Source organism: Danio aesculapii, chromosome 17, assembly GCF_903798145.1.
Source record: "Danio aesculapii chromosome 17, fDanAes4.1, whole genome shotgun sequence".
NCBI lineage: Eukaryota > Metazoa > Chordata > Actinopteri > Cypriniformes > Danionidae > Danio > Danio aesculapii.
This window is the reverse complement of record NC_079451.1, coordinates 28528080-28542540: the sequence shown is the minus strand read 5'-3', so window position 1 is coordinate 28542540 and position 14461 is coordinate 28528080. Positions and strand designations below refer to the sequence as shown.

General features: G+C 35.3%; 1 protein-coding gene across 6 annotated transcripts in view; it reads left to right on the top strand.

The window, feature by feature from the left end:
* ehbp1 (EH domain binding protein 1) overlaps positions 1–14461 on the top strand; it is a 209516-nt gene that overhangs the window by 145843 nt on the left and 49212 nt on the right. For 4 of the 6 annotated variants that reach the window (XM_056477550.1, XM_056477549.1, XM_056477555.1 and 1 more), the window contains 2 exons: positions 1779–1952; positions 6290–6441. In XM_056477550.1, coding sequence (XP_056333525.1) covers positions 1779–1952; positions 6290–6441 — 326 coding nt within the window. The remainder of the gene's footprint in view (positions 1–1778; positions 1953–6289; positions 6442–14461) is intronic. The other 2 variants (XM_056477552.1, XM_056477553.1) reach the window with 1 other exon arrangement.

Below are 14461 nucleotides of genomic sequence, written 5' to 3'. Positions count from 1 at the left end.
AAAGCTGCTCTCGGCGGGGGATGTGATGACGAAGCTCCCGCTGACAGGCAGGGGGTCATAGTCCGCATAAGCAGAGGCACATCGCCAAAGACGCGCTATGTCTATATATAAATTGCTGATTTGAGTTTAAAACAACTACGTTCTCGCCTGAAAAACTCTTAAAACTTTATTTTGTGACACAACAGAGGAGTATTTTTAAAACCGTACGGGTTTTCTCCTCCGCCATTAGCTTTCACTGGTTATGCTGATACCTGTGCTTCGCAAGTTCGCAAAAGTCACCTCTCGATGCATCCTTGGCAAAAGGGGCAGAACAAGTACGCATTCGGGAATTTTATCTGTACTTGGCAAGATGTGAACTTTGAATTGGAACAGTACTTCGGCGACAGTTGATAACGTTTCACGAGGACACAAGAACGCAAGTACCGACAAGAACGCATATTGAGAAACAGCCCAGATTTTTTTATCGCAGTTGCTCTGCTTACATTCTGTCTTGTTGATATGATTATATGTGTTACTACGGAGACATGTTAATATGCAGCTGTCAATCAAATCAGTGGACGGGGAGACCGCATTCTTACGTCATGTTGCGGTGGGCCTCAAAATGTGAGAGATTTGGATCCTATTTTAACATCAGGAAATAAAAAATAAAAAAAGAGACTTATTGTGTTTATATCACTCCAATATGACTGTGGACACTCTATACCTACACACAGTTCTGTCTAAACAGCTTACAAAAGACTATTTTCATCATTGGTGCCCTTTAATTAACAGAGAATCTGTATACCTAAAGTATTATGTGAATGTTGACAGCATGTGCTCTTTGTATTCATGCAGACTGCTTTTTCTAACAGTTTGTACAAAGTATGTGCAACTTAAAATATCCCTGTGGTTTTCTACCAAAATGAAAGCATGTTTAAAAATGAAAAAGTGCTGGTATTGCTGCAAAATTGCATCATTTTCCATTAAGCAATTATTTACAGTGATATATTATAGTACGAATATTAATTTATATTATCAAGACTGTATTGATGATGATGATGATTATTATTATTTTTATTATTATTATTATTATTATTATTATTATAAAACATTATTATTATTATTGTGTTATTATTAATGTGTAAGCATATTGATATATAATCACAAATGTTTAGCCAAATTGTACAGCCATATCAACAAGCACGATCTATAGCACTCCCAATATCTTTTATCATATTGTTTTATTTTTATCCTCCACACCAAATCATACAGCCCTATTTGTTTTGTCTCTTATTTAACTTTAAACTGGCCCGTCAGTGTGTGTGTGTGTGCGCAGCTCTGCTCTGGTTACCATATAACTGAATGAGATCGATGTGTTTGGATTGAGTGTGTATTGTCAAGGGCTCTGTGGGATTCAGATCTGTGGATGCGGAAGAGGAACTCTGGAGGAGATTTTGCCGTCAAGGCCAAATCTGCCATGCAACACACACACACACACACACACACACACACACACACACACACAAAGCTCATCTCTTTGCCAGCCACTCTCCACCATCTGCCTGATTTCTCTCAGCTCAAACACACACACACACACACACACACACTCCAATGTGACAGCACAAAACTTTTTGTTAAGGAAATACTATTTGAGTGTCTAAATGAGTTGGACTCTTTACTAACATGCAAAATGTCCTTTTCCCACTGGAGTATCAAACTAACATCAACAGCTTATACTAACATCCTCTGTTTCTTTCCTCTTGTTTTGTTTTGGGGCATTTCTGTTTGTGTGCTGGCAGATGTTGTGGATGGGGTGAGTGTAGAGGATGAGGAAGTCAGGAGTGATATTGAGGCGACGGCATCTGCATCTCGCGTTGATGATGTCACTCATACTAACCCCGAGGAGGAGCTGTCATCCTTGTGTCTAATGGAGGATGACTTTACTAACTCTGCCACTGACCTGGCCTCTCTGGGTAACACAACACTGCATGACCTCTGCTTGTGCTTTATTGGTGTTTTTTTTTTACCCTTGAACCCTTATCATCTATAACAGTTACTCTGCATGTGATGAAACTTTGCCTTGCTTCTGATCTTCATTTGGAAACGTTAATATATAGTAGCATTTTTTTTGTTATTGTTGTGCAGTAGTAGTAATATAATTTATTTTTATTAATGACAATGTTTATCTATATGGCGAACAACAATAAATATATTATTATTAGATTTATTGTAATTATTTCAATATGTAATAATAATTTATATTGATGTTCAAAAATGATAGATTTATTAAATAAATAAATTTAGAAATATTTTCATTGCTCAGCATAATTGAGGACTCCCCATTTGGAAATGAATATTTTGAATAATTTCTAAGTGAATATAGGTAATATATTTTAATGCATTTGAATGAAACTTTGATTTATTAAACAGATTCGCTTATTTAAATGATATTTTAGTCATCAACCATCTTTAGAAATTAAAATATTATATATTTAAATTCATGTGAAATATATATATTTTTAAATTACAAACTACAAAATTTGATGGGTTTTTTTCTTGATTTTTGCACTTTTTGATTTATTTAATATTTATTAAATAAAAAAAAAAAAAAAAATATATATATATATATATATATATATATATATATATATATTTGTACAACAGTTCTGTCTGGTTCTCGAATCTGATTGGAGTGCAATATCAGCACTCATACAGCCTCTTTACTCTTGTGTATAACTTGGCCTATTAGAGTGACAGCTGATAAATAAACTCAGTACAGTTTGGCAAATATTGCAGCTGCTAGACAACATAATGTAGTTTTGAGGCTTTTTTTAGCTTGTCTTTAAGCAGAACAAAGAGGGTTGACGTTCCGCCACAAGATGGAAACAGAGACCGCATAATATGTCCTTAGGGGAGAAAAAAATCTACGAAAAATGTCAAATTACAGCTGATCAAATCATTATAAAACTGATAAGTGAGACTCTAAGTCGATCGCTCTTTTTTTTTTGTATGTTGTAGTGCTGTTTTTAAACGACAGTAATCTGCTAGTGTTTGCTTTGGCTTTTTTGGTGTTAATTATTGTGATTTCTCAATTGCAACAGAGAAATACTGGAAAATGTCTTTAGACTAAAGGCATTTTATGCTGCTCAGCCTTATAATCTTAAAATATAAGCAAAATCCCCTGTTTTGTCATCACTTTAGATATTACGCTAGAGAATCATTCAAGTACTAGCTCTCAAGTGACGTTGGTGAAGTAGCAATGATTTCTGCTGTTCTGATGTCAGCTGCAGATGTGAAGGAATGGCGGAAGAAAGTAGTTCCTCATACAGATAGATTTTCGAGACTTTCCGTGTTTAATTTTCCTTTTTATATACACGATTATGCCATCGAACTGTTGTATAAACGCAATATCACACTCGTAGCAGTGTGATATGGCTGTATATCATCACTGGTGGGACACTAAAGCACTTTGTCTGCGGCCTCGTGCCAAGGCATGCCTCCCACCAGTGCTGAAATAAAGCCATCGTACTGCCACAAGTGTGATATTGCTCATATATGTATAAATTGTAAGTTTGTAGGAAAGTTTTGGATAAAAGGTTATAGACCTACAAACACTGCAAACCTAAAGCTTTTATCAGATTTAATCCAAAGAAATCACAAATAATCCTCTGTTGCAATTTAAAATTCATCCAGTTTTGAAGTGGCATTACTTCCTTTTTAAAGCATAGTTTGTCTTTTAATTAAAAATGCCATTCAGAAACAAATAAGCTCCTCTTTTTCCAAGGAGTTGCTTGTGTCTGTCACAGTGTATATCATTCAGCTACTGTCTTGGAGAAATTCTTTTCCCCCTCCTTTGTTTTTGTTTTGTTGTTTTTAATGCTTTTGTGCTGTGCCCTTACTTTTAATTAAAAAAGTATTTGAACGTGTTCTCAAAACAAAGAATTATATCTGCTGAAGAGATGTGAAGTCACTAATAATTACTTTTTTGTCTTCTTGAGTCATATGAGAGATAGCTAAAAGAAACCTCTAATGTTCTCTCTTTTGATTTCTTGTATATTATCTACTTCTATTTGTTTCATTCTTTTGTTTTTGCCTGCCATTGTGAAAAGAGGATCTATTTTTTAAAGTAGTGTGACTTAAAAGCGTTACTTTTTTCCATGACACAGTTTAACCTTGTAAATATAATATATCTCAAATTAAAGGGGTCACTGGGAAGCTGAATAAATATCACATTGACTCACAGGTGTGTACATTTATGATGATGCACATTTAGTTAGATGTGTGTGTGAGTTAGCTGTTGGTCAATACACACACACACACACACACACACACACACACACACACACACACACACACACACACACACCTGCACCTTTATCCAGGCTGTGCTGAGGCCTGATAAATGACTCCTGTGGTGTTTTTTTGGGGGAGAGAGAGGGATGCTGGGAGACGAGGAGAACAGGACCCACATGAAAAGCTTCCTCACCTCACTTTCATCTCCAGCCCAGATGAGAGAGAGAGAGCGAGAGAGAGAGAGGGCAAGGCTAAACCTGCTAGTGAAAGGTTAATAGAGAAAGGCAGACCTGGAAATATAAAAGACTGAAATAAACACGTGTGCACCATACACACACGGAGACTAGTCTCTATGGGGAGAAAGAGAATTAATAGTTATTGTTCAGTTAAGGCAAGACACTGCAGGCAAAACACTTTCTTGCACCTGTCATTTTTTGTTTTTATAATTGGTTAAATGGAAAGACACACCCAAGTGTTCATTTTATTTCGTTTTATTCATTTTTGTCTGTAGATTTTAAATGACATATTCACTTACATTTTCTCACAAAGAGGTTTTTTCTGCACTGAGCCATGAATCTGACTCTGTTCGCTCACTGATGGAAAAAAAGACAACTTTGGGCTGAAGTCCGATTAAAAATAAGTGGTGTAAAGCTAGAGATTGTGTTTAAGCTAAATAAATGGACAACATTTCAACTGGTGTCTGTGCAAGTGTCCACTGAATTAGTGCTAGAAGAAGTGAGAGTGTTTCAGCTCGAGTCTATTCGAGCATTTATTGATTGTTTTTTTTTTTTTTTTTTTTTTTTTAAGTATGCAGCTGAAGCTGTGAAAAACCTTGTGTTGAAATACACAGCACTGATTAATTCCCTAGAGGATTAATTCACACAAAGTTCATTGTGGCATATACAGAGGCTTACAAAAGCAAAGCATTTTTACATATTTTTATCAAGTTGCAAAGTTCTGCTCCCTTATTTATTTATTTATTTGTTTAGAAAAGGAAACATGAGAAAGAAACATAACAATTTTGCAAATAGCAAGAATTACAAGTCTAATAATACATTTGATGTAATGAATATGTATTTAAATTTTAACACTTTATTTGTTTATAAATAGTCTATACATTTTAATATAAAATATTTTATTCATTTATTTTTTAAATATTTTTTAGGGGTTTTTCACGTTTTATTGGGATAGGATAGTATAGGAAAGGCAGGACAGCATTGGGAGCAGAGAGATTGGAAGGGTTGGCATAGGACCTCAAGCTGGGAATCTACCTTGAGTCGCCATGAGCACCATGTTGGTGCACTTAACCACTAGGCTATTGGCGCCAACTAAAAAGGGGATTTTAATTACATTTAATTATAAAAATGTTTTGTCATTTTATGATATAGCAGTTTTATTTAAATCAATCTAAAATAAAAAATCGATTTTTTTATGAAAGTACATATATTTTATGTAATGGATAATGTACATCCAGCAGATTGTTCACACAGATTAAAGCATGACTGGCTTATCAGCTGTTATTCCTTATAAGCTTTATTCCATATACCAACTAAATTTATATTTACCTGCTTTTATTTATTTATTTACCTACCTTTTTATGTTAAACTGCTGCTTATCACACAGCTACTATACAAACCAAATGGTAATCTGAAAATTTACATTTTAATCACACGTAACTACTCTAACCTATCTTTTATTGTTCTTTTTCAGTCGCAAGAAGGTATACACAAGCTAAAATTGACTGTAAACAAACATTTGTCAATTTACATGATGTGTGTGAGTGTCATTTACAAATGAAGCAGGAAACTCCAGGTGTGTTGTGCTCCCAGCATCTCACTATCTCTCCAGCATATATGTGTGTATATGTGAGTATGAGTGGAGTGAGAGGGCCAGTTTGCTGGAGGGCAAACATTGTCCTGTCCTCTGCTTATCTATGTGTTGGAGATGAGTGGCCTACTGCATATAACACTTTCTCTCTTCCTTCCTTCCTTCTCTTGCTCTCTCTCTCTTTCGTTAGGTGTGACGAACAGCAGGCATGTGGACCTGAAGCTCAAGAAGATCACAGAGATTCGGCCACATGGTGGCAGCTCTCCTTCCTCTTCATCCTCTTCTTCATCACTGACAGCCTCTAGTACTTCACCCCTCAGTCCTGAATCAGGCGGCCTGCAGGTACCAACACTAAACTATGTTAATTGTGTTTGCATAGCAAGCAGTGCTGTTTTTACTGCTCACATTTAAGGATTCATTTTGATCAAACCTCAAAACACAAGTAAACTTTAATTAGATTTTTCAGAATCACTTTAATTTGTTTTGCACAATTTGTTGACTTTTTCTGAAAACTATTTCTTATTAGAATATAATTAGATTGTCTGCTTAAAATCTACTAATACTGATCCACAAACATTCTTCTGACTAAAGAGAACTTTGCTGGTACATGTCAAATTACACTAACCCTAAACTCGAGCATAACAGTCTATTAAAGTGGACTAGTTGCCATGTAATTGTATTGTAACTTACAATTAACAAAATGTGTTAAAGGCACCTTCAAAATACTGTGATACCAATTCTTTCTGTTGATGAACAACAACAATACTGACCAATCAGAATCCTTCTTGGCTGGTGACAAAATGTCTGTGTTATTTATAATAAACTGCATTGTCCCTAATTTGGCGGTTCATTCTCCTGTGGCGATCCCTGATAAGTCAGGGGCTAAGCCGAAGAATATCGAGTAAGTCTATTGTCCCTAAATACAGTATAGGTAATATTTTATTTGTTTTTATAATAGGGTTAAATCAGGTTGCATGGTTTGTAGCTTAAAAGGTTTTTGTTGTTGTTCAGAAGTGTTCAGACTAGGGCTGCACAATAATTTGTTTCAGCAATGATATCGCAATGCGCTGATCTGCAACAGCCACATAGCAGGATTATAATGACCAGGAGCCACATTTCAAAACGTGATTATTGGAAGCCTAATAAAGTGAAACATTTTCATTTGGATGTGTTTTTAAGAACCGTGACTAAGATATCAAGTGGGATTAAAACCAAGAAGTTCTAAAGTTTATAGATTTAACAAAGATTAAATTGTATTTAATTATTTATAGATTGAAGACAATACAATGTTATTTGATCAATGTTAAATTTATGTACTTAAATGCTCTTAGACTCGAACCATAAAACACAAAACAATTTATTTTTATCTTTGTTCTATTGTATTCATCTATGCTTGCAAATTATTTATTATGTTTTATGCAGATATATGAATTGTTTCCAAGTAAATTTATTTGGGTCCTCTTGTGAGATTATATTCATATTGCAATGTATATAGCAGGAAAAACTAAATATTGCAACGCCAGTTTTTTCCCATATTGTGCAGCCCTAGTTCAGACTTGCATCTTAATACAGGTGTAAACAGGGCTTTAAAATATGATTTGCTAGATTGCGTTACCAAAAAGTAGATGAGGGAGGCAGTTTTCTTTGATTTACCTGTTGTTGACTGAAAAACTGACTGATAAACATTTGTAAATATGACCTTTTTTGATAATTTCATTTAATATTGAAAAAATAAGTTGGTGTAATTCATGTTGAACACAACAAATTGAGAGGAAAGACATTTTTTCTCGCTACGCTGTTAAACATTCCAGAGGGACGTCTGAAGCTTTACTGTTGTAGTCATGTTATGGAGGTTTAACAGTATGAACTGATTTCCCTGAATCTTTTTATCTCTTAGTCTGTGTTAGTTAGGTTAAAATGCCAAGACAGGCTGATTTTTTTATCATTCACTGTCTCTTGTTTATTGTTTATCTTAGGAAAACCTCTTATATGTTAAGCCAAAACACATGAATGACATTATAGAGCCATTACCTCACATCACACCTGACCTTTACTGACAAACAAGAGAGCTTAGGAGTATCGACGGCAGCTTGTGGCTCCCGATGTCAACATGCACTGGATTGATTTGCTGTGTTTATTAAATACCAGCTTTCTGTGTGTAAGATCACGCATACCTGTGGACTGCTGACTGATGGTGTTCGTGTGTGTGTGCGCGCGATGGCTTCCTGTCTCGCTGTTGTATTCAGAGCCCCCAGGTGGTGACTGCAGGGCATGTTCACTACCTTCCCCACCTGTTTGCCTCTCTCTCGCTCTCATTCTTTCTGCTGACAGAGGGGATTTCCTGCGAGCAGATGTTAGCAGGCACTTTGATGCACAATGACTGCAGCGAAGTGTTGGTTTGGGTCGGCAGGCCTCATTCAGCAGCAGGTGTGAAATGATTGGTTGACGTTTCCCAAGGACTGGTCACTAATAGGTTAGATTCCAGAGACTAATAGGTGCAATAATTAGTATAAGTCAGATTTGGTAGTAAGTAATCAATAAAATAATTTACAAATGATATCTTGTTTATTAAAGAAAAAAAAAACTTACGATCTGAAGTTCATCAGTTGATTTACTTGTATAGTGAGATGATACACTATCATCGCAAAACACTGTAAGAATCATGTGTTTTTGTGTATGTTTATAGGAACAGAAACTGCTACAATATTTTACAAAGACCTTTAGAACATGAAGACATCTCATTTTAATAGACTTTGTGTGGTTTTGTATACTCAAACACTAGTCCGTTTGACTGTAGTTCTTTTCTTAATTCATTCAGATTTTACTAAAACAAATCATTCATTCAAATTCTGTGAGTATGTTATACTCTAAATTAAACTTTATGAATGAATTAATCAATTTCACCTACCATCAGTTTCTGTCATCTATAAATTCGTTTCACACTAGCAGAAATCCTGTATAGTATTGTACAGTGGTCACTATAGCCACTGTACTGTAAACTTGCTTATGAGCACTCCTGGTGCAGTAATGTTGTTCATTGATTGCAAATCTGGAAAAATCTACAGAAAATAATTCTAGGAAATTACACAATTAACATATGCATGGATACCAATTTGACAAGAATATTGCTAAAAGAATGAAACGCATGTTATTTTATCAAACCACAGCAGTGCTCAGTTGATTAAAATCGATCAATTCTATATCAGTTAATTAGACTCTTAGACTCTTATTAGATGCATTTTGCAAACAGATACCACATCATTTAAATAATATGACAAATAATCAATATACATGTCCCTAGTAATGAATATCTTGTAAAGGGAACTGAAATATGAATTGGAGCAGTGCTAAACCGCTCATAGGATCAAATAATTGAGCTATTACAATTCACTCAACTCACTATTCAATACAATATGATTCACAATACTTATCTCACAATATATATATTTTTAGAGAAATTATGCAGATTTCTTTGTAAAATAAAAATATATTTCTTTCAAACAACTAAATGGCATTTTTAAATAAATTATACTTTTAATGAAAAAGGAAATGCAATAATAAAATAAGTTTCTTTATTTTGCTTTTTAATTAAGACATTTGATTTTCTTAGCTTTTTTTTTGTCCTTAGCTGAGATTTCTGCACATTTACAATATCTCCTGCTGATGAACCCCACACACAAAAAATGCAAATGTGAGACAGCTTTTTATCAGACTCAAAGAAGATTATTCTTTATAGATTCTATACAAATTTTAGAATTGCCCATTGAAAATGAGAGAGAGCAAAAACTAAGAACACATTTGTTAAATATTTTTAGTACAGTACTTGTCATGTGTATTGTCTTTAGTTTAATAATAAGCTTGTACTGGTAAAAACTATCAGAGATGATTCACTGAAGATGAGATTGCTCCACAGATGAGTGAGAACACACAGACAAGTAGACATCAGAAGAGTGAACTTCACTTCAGTGCACTATTATCTCTGCCTGCAAGCTAATTAAATCATCTATAATCAATGAAGTTGTACATTCCACAGTCTGCACTCCTCAGATTCGAATAAGGATGGAGCTTTCTCAACAAAACCAACACTCGCTGTCGATCTAAACTGCTACAACATGATCAGCACTATTGCGCATGATATGCGAATTTGCAGTAAACACTATGATCACTGTTGTTCAAAGCATTGCTTTTCGTTTAGCATCCCAACCTTTTGAGTCACCATTTATTTGAATCAATTTTCAACGAACTCTCTATGTTTAATATATTCAAACACTAGTCAATTTGACTAATGGACAGTCTGTAGAGTCAATAGAGGATGTGTTATACTCTAAATTCAGTTTTATGAGTGGATTCATCAATTACACTCTCACCATTTTCTGTCATTTATAAACTCAATGCTGTATTGTACAGAATGACTGTATTATGCACAACAAATTACTGCTGTTCAAAACAATGGATTTCATTTAGTATCTCAACCTATCTGAGTCACCATTTATTTAAATTGATTTTCAACTAACTCTCTGTGAATCATTACATCTCTATTAGAAACTAAGACGAGGGCCATTTATTTACTCATAATGCATCGTTCAATAACTCTGAAAGACTTTTAGTGGGCAGGGCCTTGTTTTCTCATTCTCTGTGAAGTGTCAAGCACCTGCTCCAGATCTGCAGACCTGCACAACAGGCTAAAACCCATAGGAGGATCAGCAGGGTTATGAGTGCTGCTGCTCTGAGCCCCAGTGCTTAGTGGAGTTTTAAAGAAAGAGACGCTCATCCTCTGTCCTTCCTCATCCCCACTCTCTTCTCCAGCACAACGTTGTATTAATGATGAATCTTCAGAGTCAAAACTGTTTATTTCTCTTGCATTTTTAAAGGTGTAATCATGGAAAACATGGAAAATACTAATGTTAGCTTTATAGCACTAAAAGCCTTCATGCCATCCAAAGCCATTCCATCTGAACGCATGATCGCGCATTAGTCAACATCACTAGAATATGTCACATAACGTTCGTAATTACAATCCTATACTTTAAAAATAAAATAAGGTAGGTAGATGATGCTTCCCTGATATTCCCGAAACTTCACCCCTGAATGCACCCATGACTTAATCCAGTGTGCAGAGTTACTGTATATGGACAGCCTATCGAAATGTTCGGACCAAACGTTTTGATTGGATGAATTTTTCTTGGTCCTACACCTTCCACACAATTTTAAAATGCATATAAATGCCACTTCATTCACTTTGGACCACTTCATTTAATGATTTCTACCAGGATGTGAAGAAACTTTAAACCAGCAAAATAATAAATGGTTTTTGAAGACAATCACCTATTGCCCCTTTAAGACAAACACATTAGGATCACGTTCTCTGTTTCAAGCCCAGCTGAATCTGAATCAACCTCTTCATCCCTGGAGGATCCTCCCATCCCACAACTCCTAGAGACCCTTCTAGGACGTTTTGGGACAGAGCGTTTTTTTTACCCCTCAAAACACACACACACACACACACAGACACACACACAAACAGTGCAGTCCCCCAGTGCTCCCGGTTGTGTCTCATTAGCAATTGTCTCTATGCACTGTGAGCCTCCTGCCATGGTGGCACACGATAACCGCCTGCAATGAGCAGCAGACCGCAACATTAGTCACGCATCCCACAAACACACACACACCTCTGCCAAAATAATACCCACCACCACAATAATGATTGGGTGATAACAGATTAAAAGGCAAGGATAGTGATGTGAGGATAGCCCTGATATCTGCCCCAGCCAGGGGTACCGAGGGGCCGTGGGGGCAGGTGTTTCAGGGAAGGGGTTGTTAGCGAGGGTTGGAGGCCTCGGGTCCTCAGGGAAACGGGGATTCTAGCGGGGCTTTGGGTTTGAATCCTGTTTGTTTTCTTTGGACTTTAACATGAGAGGAATCAGACGGGGTTAAAGGGCTTTGTTGAGCTGTCTCTGGAGATCCAGGCTGTTGAATGTGTCATTTTAACACGTAACACGCTCACGCCTTTGGTTTTGTGGGATGACTCTGCTATGCGTTCTACTTATGGGGTGGATTTAGGTGAAATTGTATTTTTCCCCCCTACTCAGATTAGCAACATATGTTTTGTGAGTCAATGATGTGATGCTCATTTTCGTTGTTGTTTTAACTAATCCATCTTGTCTTGAAGAATTGTTTTGCTGAAGTATTATAAGTCTACAATACAATTAAGTTATTTAAATATGCTTATTCTAATGTAGTTTCTAAATTCAATCAGTTTTTTATTTGTTAAGTTGAGTTTTAATATGTCATGTGGTTAGACTCCTTATGGTAATTGTGAATTAATTGTTCATGGATCAAAACATACACTTCATTAAACATGTACACATTGTCGGTGCAATAGCCTAGTGATTAGCGCGCCTACATATGGTGCAGTAGCACGTCAGGGTGTCCCGAGTTAGAATGCCGGCTCGAGGACATTTCCCTACCCTACCTTCCCCCCCCTCTCTCTCTCCAACTTTGCTTCCTGTCTCAATACTGTCCTGTCTAATAAAGGCAAAAAAGGCCAAAAATAAATCTTTAAAAAAAAAAAAACATGTACACATAGACACTGGATCACATTTATGATATATAACTGGCGGTTAACTGTCTTTATACTGTATGTAACTTATATTTGGTCGTAACTTTATCTTAATTTGATTATAATCCAATAATGTGCACTTTTGTAAAGCTGCTTTTAAACAATAATTATTATAAAAAGTATTCTACAAATAAACTGAACTGAATTGAATATGTCCTTAACTGCTATGTACCAGGGAATGATTAAATTGTTCTCCCCAGTAATTGAAATTCTTGGACTGCTGTGTTGCGGTCTGTTTGTTTGTTCAAATTAGTGTAGGTGGGGTTTTGGGATTATAATAATGCAAATAGTTCAGAATTATTACTTCCCAACTAGAATTAAACTAAAACTAGAATAAATTGATGTTTCCTTTCTGTTTTCATACCTTTTTATAAAGCAAATCGGTCCCCCTCAATGTTAGATATATATATATATATAGGGGACATTCTGCTAGAAACGTACATTATCTGTCCCTGAAATAAAAACATAAATACAGAAAATAAAAAGGATTTCATCCCAAACATTTCTGAAATTGGTTTATGGTTGATTTCTGCGAGTTATTCTGTAAAGGAATATGTCGTTCATTTGTTTCTCAGATTTGTTTTCTTTATTAAAAACACTTTACAAATGTACAAACCCTGTCTTTGTCCGTGTCCTCAGCCCAATTTAACCTACAGCTTTAATAGTTTTGTTATGCTAAAACTGTTATGTAGGGAAAAAAACTTCAGAAATAGTAAGTTTAAATTGTTATCATTCACATCAATTGATTAAAAACATGAAATTATAAATAAATTCTACAAATAAATACTATTTTACAATTTTCTACATGTTTCTCTCAGTCCTGTCACATTTGCATAAAATGTAACATAAATTGTGCACAGTTTAAGGCTATGATTCAGAATTGACATAATCTGATAGAGGAGAAGCTGACAGTAATCAAGGATGTGTTCCATTATTGAATTGTATGATTTTAACTTGGTTTGATGTGATTTATTATTTTTAGAAAAAAAAAATTTTGAGGACGACAAGCATAAGCGAGGCCCTGTCCTGCCCTGACATTTTTTTATAAGTGAAAATGTACATTTCTGGTAGAATGTCCCATAGGTATCGAAAGATAGCTGCAGAGTTTGATTATTTTTTTTTTTTTTTGTAGAAAAAACATAAAATTACACTTTTTTATATTTGAACTCTTCCCCCCTCCTTCTCCCAAAGCATCCAAATTCAGTTGACCAGGTAAATCTATTGTTATATATGGGCTCTGGCAAAGAAAAGCATATATTGTGTTCCACATACAAAATTGCACATATACAGTGTCAATCAATTAACCAGTAGCGTGAGAAGTATTTGCTTGTGCCTTTGTATGGTTTTGTTCCAAAAATTGTGTAAACAGATCCCACATTTTATGGTACTCCTTTAATTTGCCCTTTATTTGATTTGACACATTACATTGCACTGAAAAGAATCACCTACAGTTGATTCTGTCAGCCAGTGGTCATTGGATGGACTTTCTATGTTCTTCCAATAGAGTGCTATCAAACACCTTGCAATAACAAGACACGTCAATCATTTTAGTTTGATAACCTGGTAATGACAAACTTACAGGAAATAAACCCAAAGTGCATATTTCAGGTGTAACTGGAATTGGTTTTAAAATAATTGAGGAGATTAATGTAATAACGTTTTGCCAGAAAATCCTAACCACCTCACATTCCCAGAGACAATGAAAGAATGTTCCTTTATGTTTTTGGCATTTAAAACGTATAT